Genomic DNA, 23,170 nt, shown 5'->3' on the forward strand with positions numbered 1-23,170 from the left:
GAAAGATCCTTTCTTGCGCGTGAAGAATATGTGAATACCTTTTCAAAATAATTAATGCAAACAGAGTTCGCATTCTGCACGAATCTGGAAGAAATGATGGGAAAGTATGCATGTTGTTTTCAAGAAATGTGACAGAGAGCATCTATAAATAATTCAAATAGGCCTAGACCTTTGATTAATTGAGTCCCTCTTTTAAAAATCGGAATGTAATATCTCTTTTTATGGGCGAGCAGTGTGGTTGTTGACATTTGTAGACAACGCGATAGACATAGGAGACATTAAAGGATATAGAGAGATCCTATTGGTGCAAGCGGGTGGTTGCAATGGACAAAGGAGGTAGGTAATAAACTAAGCAACGGCAACCCAGCACGAGAGGCCCTGTAGTTAGTCCATCATTCGCTTCCTTGGTCTACAAGAATCACTCATTTCAACTAACAAGATCGCTCCATATTCCTGTCCATCGCTTTGTCTATCAATTTCAACAATCTGGAAAAAAAATAAAAAAAATAAAAAAAATTTGCTGGTGTTAATAGGAAAAAATTGTGGCAATGACTAAACTTACTCTACTAAACACACTTTTCTAGAGTAAACCCGGCAAGGGGGCACAGGAGTCAGCGCGGCTGAGCGTCTAGGAAGGACTCGTGACGTCAGGCGGAGATCTAACCAATAGCGCGGCAGCTTTCACTGTCTTGCAAGACATGGAGTTGGAAGTGAAATTGCTTCCATCGACCATCAACTTCTTGCGCCCAACTTAAGCTTCTCAGTGGCGCTCTGAGCTTGCGTGTAGCCCCGCGTCGGTGACCCACGTCTTCCCGCTTGATGTGCTCAATTTTCTACGATTTCTCTAGCCCCTTTCCACCAATTTCCGCTTCTCCCCCTTCGGAATGCTCCCTAGTGTAAGTGCAGTGTTGTGGTGAGATTTGGGAATCAAATTACCTAAAATTAAAATCAGTTCAATATGGATGCACTTTCCTGACACCTTGGATTCATTGCACGAGAAAGTGAGGTAAGCTGCAAACATTACGATTATTTTTAACTTTCAGATTGATAAGGTGAACTGCACTTCGAGACTCTAAAGCTGTACCAACATAATGGAAAGACTGCATCTCTCCAACTGGCAATGGGTTGCAGATGCTAATATGATACGTATTTTGTTCCGTAAGCAAATACTCTGCTAACCTCTATCTAATTTGTGCATCTACCTAGGCTACTAGCTACTTCCCGTGATCTGAATATTAATCTTGAGACTTTTTACGGTGATATTAATTTCAATTTAAGTAAACTGTCCGAGGAAATTAATGCAAATTCAGGAGGTTATTTCACTACGTTTTCCAGCATTGTATATAAAAACAGGAATTGTTTAGGTATGTAGATTTTCAAACATCTTAAATGAGTTGATCAACGCCTATTGCATTAAATAGACCGTGCTCACTCTTTTTTTCAGGTCAGATTTAGTCTTAGCACGCTTGCTAATCGCACATTGACGCTTGCTTCCAAAATATCTCCAAAAACGATAAAATATTTTACCAAACGTACTTGCGTTTTCCCTAAAAACGTGGAAAACGTAAATTATTTCATAAACGACTTCGAATCGTTTCAAGAAAATTTTGGTGACATATGTGCGTTTTGTTATATTCGAAATTCAGTTTTGGATAATTTAAGAGAAACTTTTTAGACTTTTCAAAGTAATTAAAATAAAGTGAACTTTTTGAACCAATTTTTTTTCGCAGCCTGCTATTAGGGCTTGGAAATTCATGAAGGAACTAAAATCTCTATTCTTTTTCACCGTACGATTTTAAACTGAGACACAGCCTCCAAACGCACGCATAGAATGTACTTTTGAATGTCGAAGTAGAAAATTACCTACCTAGTCACCGAGTCCTTTGGAGGCTAATTATTATGTTTCTCTCTTATTTCATACAGCACCCCTGGTGAAAATGGCAAGTGCTCGGATCAGTAGCACTTACCTTTGGAACAGATCTAAACACTGACATCAGTGCTCCTAGGCACGTATCTGCTAGATCCTTAAAGTATGTAGTTGAAAGCAAGGTGTTCGAAATTCTAATTGCGTTTTCATTATAATGGTCACTTGCACTGGTCACAGAATCGTGTTTTAATGCGTTATTCTTATAGATCATCTAAAAACAATAAGATCTATTCAAACAGCAACTCTCTAGGCTTAATATTACCTAACCGAAATATCGCCCTTTAAAAAGTCGAGTTCTTGACGTCATCCACCAAGGTAGTGACACCTTTGGTTTCTTCCACCTTCCTTTGATCAATCATCAGTGAGACACTCATTTGCAACGTGAAACTCGGATGAAAGCAAGGTGGAAGAAACCAGGGGTGTCATTACCCCCAATGTGCCAATGACACCCCTGGTTTCTTTCACCTTGTTTTCATCCGAGTTTCACGTTGCAAATAAGTGTCTCACTGATTGATCAAAAGAAGGTGGAAGAAACCAAGGGTGTCACTACCGTGGTGGATGACGTCGAAAACCCGACTTTTCAAAGGGCGATATCTCGGTTAATATTGAATGTAGAAAGTTGCGGTTTGGACGGATCTCATTCTTTTTAGCTAACCTACAAGAATTAGGTATCATAACACGGTTTCGTATTAAAATTCAAGGACTTCGACTACTCGAACCAACATGCCTACGAACTGGGACGTTCTGACCACAAAAACCACAAAGAATCATAGGAGCAAAAAAAATAACAATTCTGAAGACGGTCTGAATTACCGCGCACTGTCGTTAATTATTTCTTTTAGTGATACGGTCATTTCAAATTGTATCAGTAGTAGTGTACATACATATTATACGGTTTATTAGGCTTCCAAAGCATCTAATTGGAATTTTTTTTTTTTCTGCTGGTTTTATGGCTTTGTGTCTGGCACCTTCCTTCAGCCTACTTTAGACTATGATTATTGTCCGTAGACATCGAGGGATTTAGGTACATCCATGCTCCAGGCTTTTCAAATGTTCAGGAATTAGGGCCGAGTAAAATTTGTTTCAGCAGATCAACTCATCAATTCCGTGAAACTTAGACGCCACCACTGGGATTCGAACCCGGGACGTATTGACCTAGAGTCAGACGCGCTGACCACTAGGCCAACCTGGCCGGCTAAATGAATTTTTGAGGAGTCGAAAAATATGTGATACTTAGATGATCTTTCACTGCACTTTTAGCGAAATCTTATTCTGAAGTACCTATATAAAATCATAAGAGTGATGCGTAACGCACGACGCCTTCAGGCGCAAACCACATAGAGAGTTGGGCTGCGCGGTGGTCGGAGGGCGTGCCCTTTCTTCTGATAAAATATCTTAATTCTGAGTTTTCCACCCTCTGGAATAGCCGACTTGCATCTGATTTTTGCGCGGTGAAACTTACCTCATCAGAGCACTGCTCATTCAAAAATGGTAGTTCATTTCATATGTATATGGGTCAGTTGCGCTGGTTACAGAATCGTGTTTTGATGCCTAATTATTGTAGGTTAGCTAAAAAGAATAAGAATCGTCCACACCGCAACTTTCTACATTCAATATTAACCGAGATATCGCCGTTGAAAAGTCGCGTTTTTGACGTTATCCACTGCGGTAGTGACACCTTTGGTTTCTTCCACCTTACTTTGATCAATCAGTGAGACACTTATTTGCAACGCGAAACTCGAATGAAATCAAGGTGAAAGAAAGCAGGGGTGTCATTGGCACATTGGGAGTTATGGATGTTATGGGTCCTCTAAAGAAATTTTACACCATATACACAATGCTCTTTTTTTTAATCTTGAAATTTGAGGTGGAATAATGGTGGCCACAGAATAAGCCCAACAATACGTCACCGTAGAAAGAAAAATTGAAAAGTCCCGTGACTGTTTCAAAAGTAGTTATGAGGAGAACGTTTGCGACATAAATATTTAAACATTACGAGGCTCAAAAATAATGTAGGTAACCGTCCGTGCACAAATTATTTATCAAAAGCTCAACATTTGAAACCAGTTTTTCCGATCACAAAAAGTGAAAAAGATTAAAATTTTAGCGCCTGTACCGAAATGGCGTCATTACCCACGATCCAACACGCTATGTAGCATGTACACATGTTACATCGGGGGTCCCAACGGCTGGAAAAGGCTCAAGACTCTGCTAGCATGGAAGCTTCACCTACCCAAGGTTCACTGGTACCTAGGACTTAGCTGGAGGCCCTGAAACTATATCCCCAGCCTGACGTTGAAAGAAGTATAAAGATTGTCAAAATACTTAATCAATTGAAGGAATAATAGGCCAGAATAAAAAAAATCCGTGAAGAGATGGAGAGATGCCAGCTTTCGGAGGATCTCTACCATGACAGAATCCTGTGGCGGGTATGCGTTGCAGAGCGCCCTAGCGCGCCGTAAAAGCGGCTTACACTTACATAAAAAAAGGAAGGATAGGTAGTGAACGGGTAAGAAAGAGAGCACGAGGTAAGACAAAAATTCGTAGAGGATCTTTACGTCGCAAAGTCGCAGAGAAAACTGCTCTGAAATGGTCGGAAAACTGTAAAAGATCGGAATAGAAAGTGGGGGTGCAGGAAGAGCTCTGCATGAGGAGTAAATGCGCAGGAAGAAGAATGGGACCCTGCAAGAGTGTCAGAGGGATGGAGAAAGGGGCGAGGGCCGTGGTTGCACTGATTGGTGGACGGAAACGACACATGAAACCAAGGGAGGAGAAACGAAGGTACGTACGACGACGTTGGATGACGTCATACACCGTGCTTTTCGATGAGCATATCTCCGCTAATATTGGGTGAAGAATCTTGGCGTTTGGACGCATCAATTAGTTTTATAAATTTTCGATGAATGATTGATGTCATTCTTTTCAGAATTAATGCTGTTACACGTTATGGGTCAATTCCTTGCATTAACTTGCACGTAACGATAATTGTTGCTTCTCAAAGACACGAACCGGGTTGTATCGCGATGTAGTGGCGAATCTCGTCCTTAGATCTCTTAAAAATACCTTAAGCCATCGTCCACTACCATCGCCTATTTTACAACCGGTTGCAAAAAGCACAATATTTTTACCATCAGTTCACTTTTAGGTGACTTTCTTACTTGAGAAAAAAAATCATCGTTTAATACAGAATACAGCCGTGCTGAGGAAGAGGCCCGTGTAAGAGCCTTTAGATTTTGCTTTAATTCCTCTGATAAAATTCGAATTTTTCAGGAAACCTGTCAGTACTTTTCTCTTGGTTTTTCAGAGGATTTCATTTGCAATTTAATCAACGAAATCAGAAAAATAATCATAACTTTCCTCAAAAAGAAACAAATCATTGAAAGCAATTCGGTAACGCCTGAAGGCTCAAGCGGCGTTCCTCCTTACTATATGGCAGAATACCACTCCCAAAAGCCTCACAGCCGATGATGTCGGCGAAATGTGTTAGATGTTTCAATGTTTCCTCTCAACTAGAGTACCTACATTGAGAGAATATGGCCACTGGGCCCCATGGAGAGGCTTAGGACCCAAAAATGGCGGTGCTTTGTTTTGGTTTTTGTGGATGGGAGGGGGGGTCATTGCCAACTTTTGACGGTTATCACCAACCGCACTTGCTGCCAACCTTACTACATCTAAGATAATTTTTCGCAAAAATTGCACACGATTAGCCTTAAAAATATGTAAAGAAGTCGCAATAGTGCATTTGAGTAAATTTCTCGTTACAATAAGCAAAGAAAACTACATTTTGAGTCATTTTGCATTACATTAATTTATGGCGTCCGCCATTTTTGGGTCCTAAGGGCTCCATTCAGCCTAAGATGGCTGAGCCAATCAGAGGTGGTAACACCAGTGGCCATACTCTCTCAATATAGGTACTCAACTCTCAACCGCTGCGCTAAAACCTGAGCGAGACGTGCGGATTTTCATCGGACACTTGTCAACCGTGCCTCAATAATTGATTCCGTGAGTGAGCAACGGGGCGCTCAGACGACTGGAGAGTGCGAGTGCCCAGCGTGAAGCGAGCCTGGGGTCCAAGGCCTCCCCCGCCGCCCGCCGCTCACCACCTACCGCCGATTCCTGCGAGCGCGAGTGCGTGAAGAGCGCGTGGTCGCGATGGGCGCTGCGCATGCTCAGCCGTTGATGGGCCCTGCGCATGCTCAGTCCCGACGCGGACCCGCGGATCTTGCAAGAAGTGTCATCGAGCTTCGAGTCAACAGCCGGGCCCGCGGTCAAACACCCTTGCCCACTTTGAACTTCATTCATACTAGATCCTCAGCAAGTTGCGAGTCCATGCCTCGCGATCAATGATTCTCGTCTGTTATCCGGGACCTCTTGACTGATTCGACCTAGGATGTTCAGGGTGAGCGTGCCGCAGGGAGTTTGCGCCCCCCCCCCCCCCCCCGAGCTGAAATATGTTCACAAACAAACATTATTCCTCTGGATTCTCAGGAATTTTATCCTGTTGCACCTTTTTCCACGAATAACTCTTATCCGTTGACCCCCCCCCCTTCCCACCTACCCATGGGCATTTATAGCCACGCCAATGAACACAATACCAAGACCCCTGACCCCGGCCATCACGCGGTTCTCCACCCTCGAGGGGCTGCTTTGCGGGCGCAATCCATCTGCATCAAAATTCGAAAATTTGAAGACAATGGACTTATCTAGACATGGATTGATCCAAAGGTAGGTGTAGGAGGCGTGCGCCTCACACCTATTCGCCCGAAAAAAGAAGAAAAGAGGAAGAAAGAAAAAGTGAAGGAACGGAGGAAAAAAGAAGGAGAGACGCTTGAATTTGGTAACATTTCATGACGAAATTGACCCAAATTGCATATTAGATGCTTCAAAAATTCGAGCTTTCTTGGGGTAGGCGCACGGACCCCCATTACGCCCACCCCCTCCCCCCTTCGAGGAGTCTGGATCTGCCTATGATCATGGCCAAATGGAGTGGACGAATAGCGGATTGTCTCTGTATGAAATGGTTTACTTATCTACCGCTGCGTTTAAGTCTCCAAGCTTTCCTGTGTGTATTCCAACGCGTTAAACTTGCTTACATAGTTGCTACGCATATGGCCCAGATTACAGCGAAGATCAGTTTCGTAAGAGGAATATCTTGACCATGTAATCCGATCAAAAGCTAGGTGGGACACTATACGTGACCTCTCCTTCGGAACCTCTCCTCTTCTCCGGAACTGCTCGCAAATAAAAGTAGCTTTTATCCAGCCATATATCTTAGAGAGAATTGATCAATAATTCCATCGATGGCGTGGAAGTAAGGAAACTTATAATTTTGTGCGAAAACTGGAAAAAAACCTTGAAAAGAACCTGAAAATGAACCTTCCTTGGACCAGAGGGATATGCCATATCCTCCTTAATCCTCCTGTGGGTGGGAGCCCTCGTTCGAGATGTCCAGATGCGCCTATGCGTCTGCAGAACATTACTTATCAATCGATGACTAACACTGACTTTTGACTTTTTTCTTTATCCGCGTCAATACTGTTTTCTACTGATGCCATTAGAGAAAATCTACTTAAATCGGTACAATTTTTTTAATCTCTGTATTAAGCGTGGTTCCTAATCCCAAGGCACGCCCATATTCTGCACGATTTCGAAATAATCACCTTTTGTACATGACATTTTTTTGATATCGGAAGTCGCAGAATTAACATGTGTCCTTAGCTTGATCCCAAATCAATTCAATTGGCCAAAATCGAGTAAAGAGATTCTAATGGCTACATGTTTTACTAAATCATTCGTTCAACTGATATCAGCCAATTTTTTTACATGTCTAGTCCCATTTTTCATTTTTAACAGGGTTTGACAAAAATTTAATCCTCCTAGTCGCCAGAGAGCCATAAGTAATAGCGTTGCCGCTTTTATGCACCTCAAACTTTTGGAATTCGGCGGGTTCTACTAGTTGGACACAAATAAAAGGAATTTCTGAAACTTGAGGATGGTCTAAAAAATTCCATGTGAATTCGAATTTACTTTGCTTCATTGGACTTACTCATTTATTATCCTGCGCTTGTCCGATTTACTTATTACGTATATCTCTTCAATTCTTCTCATACGTCCAGATTAGAAACAGCAAAAAAATTAAAGCCTGGGGTAGGAGAAAGGGATTAACGCTCCCGACGTTGAGAGGAAAATGTTTGAATGTTTACATCCTCGTCGAACTTATACCTATTTGAAACTTTCCACACGTAAATGCCCGATGAGCTGTTATTATTAATTAAGATCACCAGGATGCTGAAATATGACAAGTGGGAATTAGAATGAGGAATGCACCAAAAAATGCATACCTACTGATGTTACTCCTGGATCCGATCCAGTGAACTAACTTATTGACTCGAGGCGGTATTAAGATATTGTCTGAATCTCGCGTCAACGGTGTCTGTGTTTGTTGTCGAGGAATTTTATTTTGCTCGACGAAAATATCCTCACACTCGTACCCAGATGGATTAACCGCAGGCTATAATCTGAGATAGACTGCCACTTAATTTTTTTTTTAATTCTCTATGAGCGTGAAGTGCATGTTAGCGACGGTGCGGTGGCCGCAGCGAGTGAATGTGAACAAAAGAAACCTTGCGTGGTTGTCAAACTGCGAGAAGTAAATGCAATTCCAACGATTTGGTGTCGTTATATAGGGAAAAAGATATTGAAATATTCTTATAATTGAGGACTGCACCCCTTGACCGCCTCGCGGTCCGACCTCCGAAACGCTTTTTCCTTCACACACTATACGATACGCGATAATCTTATGATTTCTGTATTACCTATAGAAAATATGATGTATTAGACATACTGGCTCATTTAATCCGTGCCCACAAATCATATATATATTCGATTAGTCACGTTTGACAAAAAAGTTCATCGTCTCATTCAACCTGTTTTGTTCAATCACCAGACGTATCAATCAATTAAGGCAGAGGCAAAAAGTTTTGGAGAGGGGTCTGATCTTGATCGGCTAACCACTCAAGAACAACAGAAAACAAATTCTCAGTTTTAGTACAAATCTCAATCGTGCACACATATCCGCGCGCCACATAGGTATACACATCTCTTAATCCGGTCAAAGCGGCATCGGTGCGATATGAGGTGAATGGCAATAGCCATAAGTGATACTCACTTCGCCTACTTTATGCTCCACGTTGCACCCACCGGTTATTATAGAAAAGAGAAAAAATCTCAAGATAGACGCATACTGCGCCATGCCATGCTAATATCAGCTCGTATCTAGTTCACAACTCTCCTTAACGAGGCCTAGTTTGAGAAACAATTTATTTCACATTGCAAGCTTTGTACTGTCGACATGCCACTTCTCCGCCAGGTTTCAGATGGTGGCTGGGGTCGCTGGGGCTGGGGACGAGAGCGTTTCTCGCTGTGGGTGACCTCTCCCTGCGCCTGCACCCACCATTGTAATCCGTCTAATTTGGTGTGAAATTGTGTGGAATCGCTTGCAATACCCTAATTTTGTGCATTGATCACGGATAATGTGAATTTTTGCGTTGCAAGATCAAGGGAAAATTGGAATCCTGAGGTCACCACTCACCAGTCACACTTCTCGTCATACCCGGATCACAGATATTGGAAGTACCTATACTGTTCACGACGGACCGCATAATATTGATTTATGAGCAGCTTTCATTGAAATTCCACATTCGGAATATTGTGAGGAGTATCTAAATTTTATTTAAAATTAATTATTTAAGAATATTGTTACTGATTTTTTTTTTTTTTAATATTTATATTGTCAGAAATGACAATACCTTGGGCATATTCCGTAATTGTACTTAAATTAACTGTGAGAGAAACCCCAATATTAAATTTGAATGAAAGTATCAATATTCTTCGTACAAATTTGGATGTAATGAAATAGAAATGAAATTGTCTAAAGATGTATTATTTTCACGCTGACGATCCGGGAGGCTTTAGCAGCCGGGCCGGGAGGCTTGAGCTATTGCCACCGTAGCGCCCCTGGCAGATTTTTTAAAAACCTTTGTGGAGCAATAGAATGCCCCTATGGTAGGTAGGTTACACCTCCATTATTTTCATCAAGTTGATATAACTCCTCCTTCGATAGCACATATTCTGTTTTGGTGAAACTTTTTGATAATTTTGCGGTTCCTCTTACTGAGCTAGGTAAGTTATTACTTACCAAGTACTTGCTCACAGGAGACCAAATCCAGACTGGATGAGGTCAAAAAACAATCGGCATCATCCTCCGCTAGGCATTCTTTTGCTTTCATTACGTTCTGAGCGGTCATGCCACCCAGATTCGTTTGTGAGAGGAATAATTGAAGCGCTCGGCGCAGGAATGGCATTTCTTGGTTGGAGTGTCTCAAAACCTCCGCTGAAGTTTCGTATAGACGAAAGTTCAGTTCAGTGTAATGGTACAATTGAAGCAAATGTATGTAATTTGTTGTAACGTTTACTGAATATCCTTAATGATTTTACAGCGCTGAAATCATAAAATCTCAGAAAATTCACCCAATAGTCTCCTCTTTAAAATAAAAAAGTAGATAGCCCTGGATATTCTGAAACACCGCAACCAAGAAATGCCTTTTCTGCACCCATGCCTCCATGCACCAATGGCGTTGCTATTTGGTTCGAACTTAATCGGTGAGAAACGACGCTCTCTCTTCTGTCATTTTTATACGTGATTGTTCTATTTTCTGTTTCATCGATTATTTTACCCCCGGGTCCTTTTCATATATGGTTTACCCAAATGTTGTTTTTCCATCCAAACTTAACCTGTGGCTTTTTTTTTTAATTTCCGTATCGCTAATCATTTTGCCCAATGTGTCAGTTGCGCTGGTCACAGAATCGTGTCTTGATTAAGTGTTGATTCTTGTAGAGAAGCGAAAAGTAACAAGATCTGCCCAAACAGCAACTATCTACGTCCATAATTAACCGAGATATCTCTCTTTTAAAAATTCTGATTATAACGTCATCCATACCGCGGTAGTGACACTCTTGGTTTCTTCCATCTTGCTTTCATCCGAGTTACACGTTGAGTAACCAGTGCAAATGTGTGTGTCCCTGACAAATGAAAGCAAGGTAAAAGAAATCAAGGGTGTCACTATAACGCGGTGGATGACGTCATGAACCGAATTTTCCAAAGCACGCGCGATACCTCGGTCAATATTCAAGAATAGCGTATTTTTCCTTCGGAAAATACACAAAAAAAGGAGTTGCTCCGTGCCCAGATCTTAATATTTTTAGCGGATTGATGAGAATCAAGCATCAAAACATAATTCTGAAACCGGCGCAACTGACCCATTCGTGAATATTACTTGCATGCGTGTTCAAATCGTCATAATACCCCCTTCCTTCCACGTTTGAGTAAGGTTAAGGATTTAATCATTCACTCTCTGTCAGATCGGTTCACCATTCAGAAAGTCTCTTACAGGAACTATTAGCATGGAATGCACTGAAAGTTTTTTTTTTCCCTGCAGATCAATGACTTACGTTCCGATAGGGGTGCACCGCTAACTCTATATTCATCGTCCTTGGACATTAAGGAGAGCGCTTCCATGCGCTCGGCTTTTCAGATTAGGATTTTTGGGAATCTTTTACTAGAGAACCATCAGGTTAAAATGTAACAGAAACAGTTCAAGCTTCAATTAATTAGTGTCCTATGCGACCGATACTAAACGAATTTCAATATAACGCCTCGATGCAACTATTTGGGCTCCATGGAGTTCCGTGTTGCATACTGTGCGTATTTTGCAGATACTAACTCCCTCATTGAGCGGCGCTCGGTGGAGCTATTCAGTGAAAGGAATTGGACTTTGGAAACATTGAAAGCTCATATCGATGTCAATACAGAACGTGTGGGGAGGGGGGGTTAGATGCGGTATCGTTGATTTTTTTTGTAAAATTTCCTTCAAGAGGCGCCCCATACAATTCATAATATTAACAAATTCACATCAAAATTTGCAGTTTCAGTCGAAAATGTCATGCGCACCAAATCTGAAAGGCCTCCTTTCATTGTGCGACGGGTTGCAATGCGAGGATCTAAAATGACAAGGTGCCTCCAATTCTTTATTTATACTTTGAAGACATCTCTTAGGCATGAATGGTTGCCTTACTAAACATGCTCAGCACATCGCAATCAGAGCCGGATCAGCCGAGGTGCCAATATGCTGTAGCACCCTAGGCCTCCCGCCGCGCCGCACGGGCTTCCTGGGCGGTTTTTTGTTACTATTTTTTCCCCTCTCTCTGCGAGTGATCTGATTTAATCTTCAAGGAAGTCTTGGAATCTTAGAGATTTTTGAAAGATTGGAGAAGTTTTAAAGTTGAAATTTCAGGGGGTACTTTAAGACTATGAAAAATACGGATGAGATTATTTGGAAAATTTAACGAATGGTAAGGAAAGTAAAAAAAAAAACTCACGCTGGCGACGAACAGGATATAGTTTAACCGCAAATAACCCGCGGGACCAAATTGAGGAGCTAGAAGGAAACTCCAGCTGAGTAATGTACACCGGTGATTCTTTGGAGACTTTAACGAACGGTGAGAAAAGTAAGAAAACTTCAACGAGCTACTGACAGCACCTCAAAGGAAAAGGGACCAAGATAAGTTTAGTTTCCGGGTATATATTCATAATAGGAACATACAACATAGAAATCTGCATTTATACTATTTAAATGTAATAATCAAGGTGGGTTAATGTAATAATGGAATAAATGTAATAATATTAAATACAGGACAAATGTAATAATCTTATTTTAATGTAATAACCAGGGTGGATTATCTGTAGCACGTCGGGCCTCCTTCGGCCTAGAATCAGAGTGGGAGTAATCAGTTTAGAGTCCAGATTAGGTAGGTGATGGCATTTCCTTCACCACTTCATTTTTTTCTTTTTTATTTTTATGAAACAAGACCCATACCCAAGGGTTTTTTAACTACCTATTGTACTGCAAGAAAGGCAGGGGTAAAATCAGTCTGCGGCCAAATCGGACTTTAAGCCCTGCAGCTAGATTGTTGAAATTTTGTGTCTAGTCGATCGGACAAGACAGGAGAAAGAATGGAGTTGTGTGATAGGTCGGTTTCAACAATCATCCTCTTTATCATGCCTAGGTCCAGTCCAGAGAAATCAATGACAAACTAAAGGCACCTCTTGAGTTCCACTGGACATAAGCATGACAAAGAGGATGGCCAATCACATGACTCCATTTCTTCTTGGTCTTGTATTATCCAATGGATTAATACGAATTTTAAACAATCAGGCTGGCTGCTGGCTGGATATTCCGCCAAACGGCTGTGCTAGTTCTTCTGGCTCCGCGAAACAGCGATAGGACTGCGGCTCACAATCAGCCGGAAAGCAGCTGAGACTCGCGGTCGTAAGATAGTTGCGACATCGGATCATATCTGATGTTGCCTTCTCAGGCAACCGCGCGCACTTGGATTCATTTTCTGGGGACCTGGCAACGGGAACTACACGTCGCCAGCCGCAGCCACCAAGAGCAAGAATGTCGCTCACTTTCTCTGAACAAGCTCTGATGCAATTACCATTTCAAGGTTTATCTCGACCCCACTTTGATCGCCCTCTCCCTCTTTAGATGCCCCCCTCCTTAGGGCCGCCGCCGCTGCCCCCGCCTCGTCGCTCTTTCGAAGTTTCTTACGCGTTTTGGTCAGCCGGGCGGACATTCGACAACTGATTAAAGTCGGAAGTCATGTTTTTATGCAGGCGAATATATAGACTTCAGGTGTATCTGTCGCGTCAGAGCTATATCGATGACTAAAGTTTGATGACACCACGTATGAATTTATCTTAATTAAAATACCCACGATTATTTATAAAAATAAGTTGATTGAACTAACGAGACCTTCTCCTCTGTGCTTCGTTGATAAAATCGAAATTTTATCTGAATATATAACGATTTTTTGATCGATAATATTGTGATGAATCACCGTCCATAAAATCGCGATTTTAAGTATTGCTTTATGTGATGATATCGCAATTTATCACAGTTCTTTATCCGATAAAATTGCACTAAATCAACATCGATAAAATCGCGATACATCAAATTGCGACTTATTGCGATTCGTGCTTCTCGAGTCTGGTCTTTTCTTCATTCTTTCACTCATTTTACAGTGCGCATTGATATAGGGATACTGGTTGGTCGCAATCGCGCACACTGACTGTGATTTATCGCATGTTATACGCCTGGTCTCAGGGGACCTCAACATCAACGCAGCGCACAGCAAAGTAGGTATCATCGGGTCAAACACTTCTTTTCAAGATTTTATCCCAGTGAAAATATCAATGATTTTCCTAAAAATAAGTAATTTTGTCGATCTTCGAGATTAGCTCAAGGTGAATCTTCAGCTGTAGTTCCGAAAAAAATCCACCACGTCGCGCTGCTAAAATTCGGCTCCGAAATCAGTGATTATTTAAATATCTCAATATAAATTCTAAGACTCATAAGTTTTAGCAGCATACGTCTGGAATGCTCAGAAACAAACGCGAGCTTTGAAAGTTTAATTATGAAAGCCATAACTTGATCCCAGTTTCTCTTGTGGGATATCTGTAAGTGCGAGAGAGATAGCTCACGGTGGGAAAGAGATATCTGCAACTGCTGATCTTACTCGCGATTGGTTGCATCAAGGTCATCATGCTTAACCCTACTTTTTTCCGGGATCAAGTTTCAGAGCTTCAGAAATTACTTTTCACGTCTTTTTTAGTGTCAATATAGGAAGAAGAACGTTATGGCTAGAACTTATGACTCTTCGCGATTTTAACAGAAATTCATTTAACTTTCATAAAAGCTCAAGGACTCACGTGGAGCTGTATGGACTCTCGCCGCCTGCGCGGAAAAATGTCTAAGGTACTACGCACCGCTGTAGATTCACCTTAAGCAGAATCCATTGGAGACTTCAACGCAGCTCAGACAAAGTGAGTCTCAAAAAGCTGACTTACTTATAGTACTTTTCACGAAACCTGAGTCTTTTTATTCGGCATTAAAATCCGTAAATGGGAACGCATCAGTCTCGACCGCTCGCTGGGCACCCTTTATTATGCAGCAGATATTACAAATACTTCCAAAAAAGTCACTTTTTCAAAATTTCAGCTCCGTACAGGCCCACTGAGCGGCCGGTCGGCGCTTGGTGGGCCTCTAAAATTGCGCTACGGAGCTGAAATTTTAGAAAAGGGAATTTTTTGGAAGTATTTGTAATATCTGAACTCAGCGACTCTCAAGAGTCCATAAAATGTACCTATTTAGCACGGTTTAAACATTCAACCTTACTTAATAACAGTCAAATCCGGCTTTTTTGCGCGCGAAAATTGGTCGGCGCGCGTTGAGCGGAAACTTCAATCGCTCATAACTCCGGAACCGCTTGGTTCCCCAGCTTAATGAACCACTCGTTGGATGCGGAAAAAGACGAACAATTTAGAAAAGCTGGTTTTGGTTCAAATCAAACATTGAGATCTGTGTAAATTCTTTGTTTAAAAGAAATTTTCTAGACCCAAAAACTGGAAAAAGCACTTATGTTAACCAGAAAATGTGCTTTCGGGATATTGACGTTTAAAATCATAAATTATGCAATTTTAGACGATTTTTCGTCCAAAACGGACCTCCGTATCCTTTTTCGTTCGAAAGATATCGAGATCACAGGTTTTGCCTTCCACCCCCCCAGCGCCCCCCAAAATTTTTTTGGGGGTCTAAAAATTTGTGGAGAGAAGCGCTCAGATATGAATAATCAATAGACAAAGTCGTAAAAAATTCCAGGGGGGGGGGGGGGAGAGGACAATTCACTTGCAGGGCATATTCATTTAAAAAGGGTGCACCAGAGGTTATGAAAAATCTAAAAAGAGCTCAGCCGATATAAGACGTATTAATTTTTGCTCTCAGGGCATTGCCGTATTTCAACTGTTCGTTTCCCTCCGAAAAGTACAAATTTACCAAAATTGTGTTCTTTTTAAAATAAATGATCGATTTACTTTTTTAAAAATTTAGTTTTTGTCCCATGTTGCCCTGGAAGAGCCTAACATGGGCCAGTTACTTGATTTTCATTAGTGTCCAACTTGGGACAGTCGACAATTGAAAACAAGATAGTAGGGGGGGGGGGGGGGGCATAAATTTCTTTTTTACATAAAATTCGATATGCGTACCAACGAACTATCCTCAGTAAAAAACAAGTTTAGTAAATTAATGTATCGTTTGATATGGAGAAGCTTTTTTATGCTATAATTGCCCCAAGTAACCCCGTTTGACGGTATCTCAGTATCTCGGTTTGCGACGTTGCAGACTTCCTGTCATACTTTATTTTTTAAATGGAAAACTACTTAACGGCAATTCTTATAAACTTCCGTGTAGGTAATTTTTCTTCTCTGGACGGAGGAATTTATCTGCGAAAACTCCAAGGCATGATGCCGAGTTGTTCTTTAATAAAATAAAATGGGAGCTGGGATTTTCAAATAGCCGAAACGAAATGCGTGGTTGCAGACTTATACCGTCGATGCATTTTAAAGCTACTTCTTTCAAGCTTTACTTTTCAAGCTACAAAAGGAGAGGTTTCACGATTTTGAGAACCGTTGTTTTGGTTCTCTCTCGGTAAATGCGATCCGTTTCTAAGCCTATCTCGTAGTCTTTTAGCCTTTGAATTTTGCAACAACACCAGATACAGTTACCTATGGAGTACCTACTTGTATATAAGGAGGGTACGGGAGTGTCAGTAATTTTGAGATCAGGTCATGGAGCTCATAGGGCCCAAATGGGCAGCCAATGAGCCAACTCATGAATTCACTTATTTATCTAGAGAATTGTTTATTATTAAAATTGTTTCGACCCGTTCTTTGTTGAACACGTATTAAGTAAAGGACTTAATTTTCCATAAAGTCATTAATTTTTACGGAAATACGCACATTAATGAACGTTCTTGGCCATCTTCGTGTGATATTGGAATCTGAAGATTGGCAGTGAAATTTCTTTTGTTAGGAGGTTGGTTGCCTTTTGAGGCCCTAAGAGGTCCATATTTCAATGTTTCTGTACTCTTCCCATTGAGATACTTCAGATAAAGCCTTCCCTCCGCAAAGAAAGAATCGCACGAGCATCATTGACGTGAGAGGAGCAGTTGCATGAAGTGCGTTTAGACCAGAGACAAGAGACCCTCCACTAGTATCTTGGCCAGCTTTTACTTTCGGGACTTCAGCATTCTACTGTTGACTTACCTACATGGTTGATGTTCAACAACGTGTTGGCAGTTTCGTTTTGCAAACAAGCCGAAGATGGCCGACGTTTGGGAAAGTTGTTTGGCTCATGACGTCACCCGAAGCTCATCATCGACCATGTAGGTAGGTCAACAGCCGAAATTAGGGTGATGACTGTTGCTCCCTTATAATTGTCCATAAGGAACTGTTGAATCCCCGAAAGCAAAAGCTTCCACCTGTCGCCAAGAGGCCAGAGGAGGGTCTCTTGTCTCTGGTTTAGACTACTGTATCGGGTCGATTTGCATTGCATGCCACACGCCTTTGCGGGGGGGGGGGGGGGGGGGGGGGGCTTGCGGAGCGACCAGCAACCAACCGGGTGGGCCGGATTCACCGTTCTGGTGGCATACCGTCAAGTATCTTTCAAGTATGAGTGACTCCTTACAGTGGCGGTGCCGCGGCGGAGCGTGAATGGTCGATTATCGATATTTCCCCCATTCGAGGCTATGGTAAAGAATTGCTTTTTGAGGAGTTCGTCGCGAGCACCCTGTTTATCGATCCTATTCCATAGGTTGAAATGGAAGAATAATCAATTGATCGCAAAGCACGCAGCGCCACTGACTCCTTACTATAGCGCCATGCACGGAGCTGCGCACACCGACTTTCTCTGCAATTATATCCACGGCTCATTGCCTTTTTTACTCCTAGTGATTTGTCCACCTAGCTTGGGTGCAGTGCGACAGCGCGCCACAAAAATTTTAATGTAACCCGAGTTATTATTCTCACAGCACGTTTGAAGACTCTCTGTTTACTCTTCATTTCCAGACCTATTGGACTGCATGAAGCAAAATTTTGTGAGTTTTATCATCTAAATCCACGCAGAACGCGGTTTGCGCTACGAAAAATTACCTACCTATTGAATGTAACTTGCCGGATATTAAGCTTACTATACAGAGCTGTGAAGGTAATGTTTACCAAAAAGCTGAAAATCTTTTGGTTTGGGGATTAAAATAGGGAATCTAATTTTAGATGTAACGGAATTAAATTCAAGCATTGCATTACCAATACATATAAAAAGTGCGCAAAATGCTGGAGATTTCATCAGAATCAAAGTTGTTCACCGACATCTGCATTTATACTTTGTAAATGATTTGTGCATTTAAGAGTAATCGGTTTTTTAAATAAATATCTCTAAAGTATGTCTCTCATTTTTTAGGAATTAAAGCAGCATGACTGCTTTGAGGAACTCCTCGCAGCTTCCACCACCAGACAGCGATGACCAATTTTCAGACGATGATGAAAATTCACCGCTCGCGAACGACATCTATGGTGGAAGGTAAGCAACTTATGACATTCCATCCAAAATTCTGCGTATGATCTGACAGTAATGAGAGCACCTATGTCAAAGTGCGTATAGTGCAAAGTGCAAAAAAGCCTTGCGGTTTATTAACCGTGCCCACGAGACTCTCTTGCCCTCTTAATTATCTCTTTACCGGCGAAGAGAGTGAATAAAGTCCTAACTTTTCTATGAGTCACGCAAGTCAGGCACATAATAAGGGTCGTTTCCAGCCAATGAGCCAAAGGTTTTGTCGCTACTTTTTATTTTGAATCATGTTTAAGTATTTATTTTATTCTTCCGCAGGTTCACTAACAAGGTTGCTCTAAACATTTTCTGAACGGAGAAATCTCGTGGAGTTCAATGTTGATACGTGGGTGCTAACAGAGATGGAAAGTGAAATTTTAAAAGGCTCGAATAAATTTCACAAAAGTTGAAATTTATTAATTTTTTTTAGAATTATTGATTAAACCTTTGGAGGTCTGAAAGCGTTTCAGATGGTCTTTCAGTTGATGCTGTGGTATTATGCTACTCTACTGAACGTGCCAGACACAAAGAGGGGGCAAAAAGGGGAGTTTAGAGAGAAGAACCCCAACCTAACCTCTAAACTAAACGAAAACATTTGCAACGCGCGAATTTTTTAGGCTTGGGGTGAAAAATTTCAAAATTTAGAATCACTGTTTCTAGGCATTTCTTAGCCTCCTAAAGGTATCCCAAAAGTTTCAATAAATTTCATGAAATTTTATGAAATTTCACGCGTGAAATTTCACTCGAATAAATTTCATGAAATTTTCCATCTCTGTGCTAACCCTGCTAAAAATGTTCCGTGTGGATGATTTCCATGAAGTTGATTTCCATGAAAAAATGACACGGAAAAATGGAACAGGAAATATTTCCATGTGGCTGATTTCCGTGTGGCTGATTTCCATGTGGCTTATTTCCATGAAAATTTTTCATGGAAACGAAATCATTTCCGTGAAAATTTTTCATGGAAACGAAATCATTTCCGTGACAATTTTTCATGGAAACAAAACCATTTGCATAAAAATGATCACAAGATGGTTTCAGTACCATCCAAATTGCTCACGGAAATTAAATAAATCTTAGAATCAAGACAAAGGAGACAAGCGTCCCAATGGGAGCACATGATATTTGGACCATGCAGACATGCTCAGTAAAATAGAAAATGAACAAACAACACTCACCAACTTGCTCAAATCTGTAATCCACTGGGTCAGAAAAATCCACTTGAAGACAATTAATCCAAATTTCCGATTAGAACTGGTGCAGGTACGAAGGAACTTTTGAAAACACGATGAGTGCATTGTAAAAATATCTGAAGCACTCTTTAACGTAAGAGAAAAATTAGCACCATGATTTAATAGCTGATCAATGCAGAACACCACTCTCAGAAAAGCACTGACACAACACGATTTTACAGTTTAGTTTTAGAGGAGAAAGCATTTTTCAAAAGATGCGACATCATAAATCCACAGCTTAAATAATTTCACGATTTACTCCGATCATTGATGATATTAAGGTAGCCATCGATTCTCTACCCGACGTTCCTTCCACACATGACAGGAAACATCTACAGGCATAGAGCAAATGGCACTAAGCAGCAATGTACATCTGATAAGGCAAGCTCCTGGAAGTGTCGATCTGCAAAAATACAAAGCGGGAGACAGATCATCAAATTGATCTACCTATGGTTAATGGCCGTCCTTGGAGACAGACAGTAAACTACGTAACAATATATCAACCACCTTTTGATAACAGAACGAATTTAAAATGAGAGCAAGACCCTTCCTTATGGAGGGAGGGCCAAGAAACATTTAAAAACGGAACATTTTACTACTTACAGATCTGAGCCACTGAATAAAATACATTCCACCAGTCAATAAAATTTTAAATTTTGAATGTTGATGGCTAACCTGATTGCCAGTATACATTGAGTTGAAACATCTGATACGTAGAGCGGTTCGTTCTTATAGAAGCTTTCGTAAGTAGTTCCAGATAGATACTTTAAAATTAGACACCGGTCAAATGTAGTACAAGAGAGGAAATGGGTGCAACAAAACTTTAATTGTCCTTGATTCTTTTGAAGACACAAGGAAAATGCAGGCAGTATGAGGATGTTCCAACAGACTATCTATAGCACTCGCCTGCGAGAGTTGGGAAGTTTCTACTTGTGATAAAGTCCGCGGATAATAAGATTTGCACTTAGAGAGTGCAACAGAAGATCCACCATCTTGATTCTGGTCTTTCCCTTCAATGCTAAATGGATGAAAGATTATCTCATCTCCCTTCCCACGGAAGGGGTGGATCGATTTATTAGACGTAGACTCTTCGATCAACTTCGTAACCACGGTTAGGAATAGCACATGGTAGTAAATGCATTCGCAAACCAAGAGAATAGAATTCACGATTACCTCGCTCGTTAGAAAATATCGACTGAATCGTAAATCGGCAAAGAAAATTAAACTCGAGTTACTTGATCAGTATAGCTTGACATGACAAATGTGTAATGTAAGTACAAGGTGACAGGCTCATACTTAGGTGTGTCCGTCGTCAAGAAGTGAAGTGAAAGAGAGATAATTTACCTGTGTTCGATGAAACTGAGTATAGTCAAGTAGACGCCGATAATACAATCGATTCTTCGTTAAGAATCATGAAAAGTAGATCAAATTAAGTTTTCATTTTCAAATTCACGGCATGGCATGGCTTCGCTAATGGCTGGCTGGGTGGATGGAATAGAACAATGGTCCGGAGTTCCGAGTCCGAGTTGGACATCGAATAGTTGGACGAGGGACCATTCCGCGGTTTTGCCCTTTGCCTTTTTATCGAGGTTGCGTATGAAAATGAGTGAAAATCAGCCGCTATAATGATTTAAGAGAGCCAGTTTTTGTATTTTAATCCTTTTGAAAACATTTGCCTGATAATTATTTGGATAATAAATACAACCCTGGAAGTATCGGCAAGGAACGATTATTCCAGGAACTAGGAACATCTTCACAAAAGTTAGGTTATATTTATCTCTCACACTCACATCACCTCAAGTAAGTAATTTAATGAATAATTTTTCACTTTCACACCTTTCCCTACCCCAATTCAGCCTGATGGCATCTATCGATTGAACTAAAAACGCATCATCCTTAGAAATTTTACCAATCGCACATCTGCAGTGCTGCGGATGTTGCCCTAATTTTATCCCTTTAAGGTACTCACAGTCAAATCATCAGTTTGTGCATGTACCTAAAAGTCGTATAATTTTAAAATACCTCAAGAGCTTATACAAAAATGAACCGCTCTAAGTATCAGATGTTTCAACTCGATGTATACTGGCAATCAGGTTATCTATCAACATTCAAAATTTAAAATTTTATTGACTGGTGGAATGTATTTTATTCAGTGGCTCAAACCTGTAAGTAGTAAAATGTTCCGTTTTTAAATGTTTCTTGGCCCTCCCTCCATAAGGAAGGGTCTTGCTCTCATTTTAAATTCGTTCTGTTATCAAAAGGTGGTTGATATATTGTTACGTAGTTTACTGTCTGTCTCCAAGGACGGCCATTAACCATAGGTAGATCAATTTGATGATCTGTCTCCCGCTTTGTATTTTTGCAGATCGACACTTCCAGGAGCTTGCCTTATCAGATGTACATTGCTGCTTAGTGCCATTTGCTCTATGCCTGTAGATGTTTCCTGTCATGTGTGGAAGGAACGTCGGGTAGAGAATCGATGGCTACCTTAATATCATCAATGATCGGAGTAAATCGTGAAATTATTTAAGCTGTGGATTTATGATGTCGCATCTTTTGAAAAATGCTTTCTCCTCTAAAACTAAACTGTAAAATCGTGTTGTGTCAGTGCTTTTCTGAGAGTGGTGTTCTGCATTGATCAGCTATTAAATCATGGTGCTAATTTTTCTCTTACGTTAAAGAGTGCTTCAGATATTTTTACAATGCACTCATCGTGTTTTCAAAAGTTCCTTCGTACCTGCACCAGTTCTAATCGGAAATTTGGATTAATTGTCTTCAAGTGGATTTTTCTGACCCAGTGGATTACAGATTTGAGCAAGTTGGTGAGTGTTGTTTGTTCATTTTCTATTTTATTGAGTATGTCTGCATGACAGATGTCATCCATTATTACTTTGCATGATGCATATTTAACTGAAAGATTCTCTTTAAACATGCCTAGTGGAAGATACATGTGTGTTTAGAACTGCTAACATGCGAACTTTGAAAAACTACGCTGCTATAATATAGAAAATCCTACAAGTCCAAGAAGGTCTATGCGCTGATTTCAATTACATACTGACATATACCCGTCAAACAAGTTCCCATGGCCGTCATAGATGGCCTGCCCACAAAGTATGTCTGAAAGGGTGGCCCTAATTTTCATCAAGGAGCTTTGAGTACACCATGTGCTTTTTAAAATTATTGTGCTTATTATTGCTTTCACTTGAGTGTAGATGTAAGTACACACTAAGCTTTTATCCATCATACATTTTGGCACATTTCTTTAATTATTGAGCTTCATAAAATTTCAGGTACTTGATTTTCAGGGGCTGAGATCGAAATCATATCATTAAAAAAAATTGGTTCCAGCAATTCTTTTCAAATTCTTTACAAAAAAATTTAGAGGATTTAATAACTGAAGATAAAAACATAACATGCTAAACACTACCTTCTGATGAAAAAGTACTTAAGTG

General features: G+C 40.8%; 1 protein-coding gene and 1 long non-coding RNA gene across 3 annotated transcripts in view; one reads left to right on the top strand and one right to left on the bottom strand.

Moving 5' to 3' along the window:
- LOC140226022 (uncharacterized) overlaps positions 1-23,170 on the bottom strand; it is a 74,984-nt gene that overhangs the window by 42,642 nt on the left and 9,172 nt on the right. The gene's annotated exons all lie outside the window — the stretch shown is intronic.
- kkv (hyaluronan synthase-like protein kkv) overlaps positions 719-23,170 on the top strand; it is a 90,026-nt gene continuing 67,574 nt past the window's right edge. Inside the window, exons 1-2 of one of the 2 annotated variants that reach the window (XM_019061453.2) lie at positions 719-1,006; positions 18,340-18,459. In XM_019061453.2, coding sequence (XP_018916998.1) covers positions 18,353-18,459 — 107 coding nt within the window. In that variant the 5' untranslated portion in view covers positions 719-1,006; positions 18,340-18,352. The remainder of the gene's footprint in view (positions 1,007-18,339; positions 18,460-23,170) is intronic. The other variant, XM_019061452.2, reaches the window with a different exon arrangement.

The sequence above is a fragment of the Bemisia tabaci genome, chromosome 1 (genome assembly GCF_918797505.1).
Source record: "Bemisia tabaci chromosome 1, PGI_BMITA_v3".
In the NCBI taxonomy this organism is placed as follows: Eukaryota; Metazoa; Arthropoda; class Insecta; order Hemiptera; family Aleyrodidae; genus Bemisia; species Bemisia tabaci.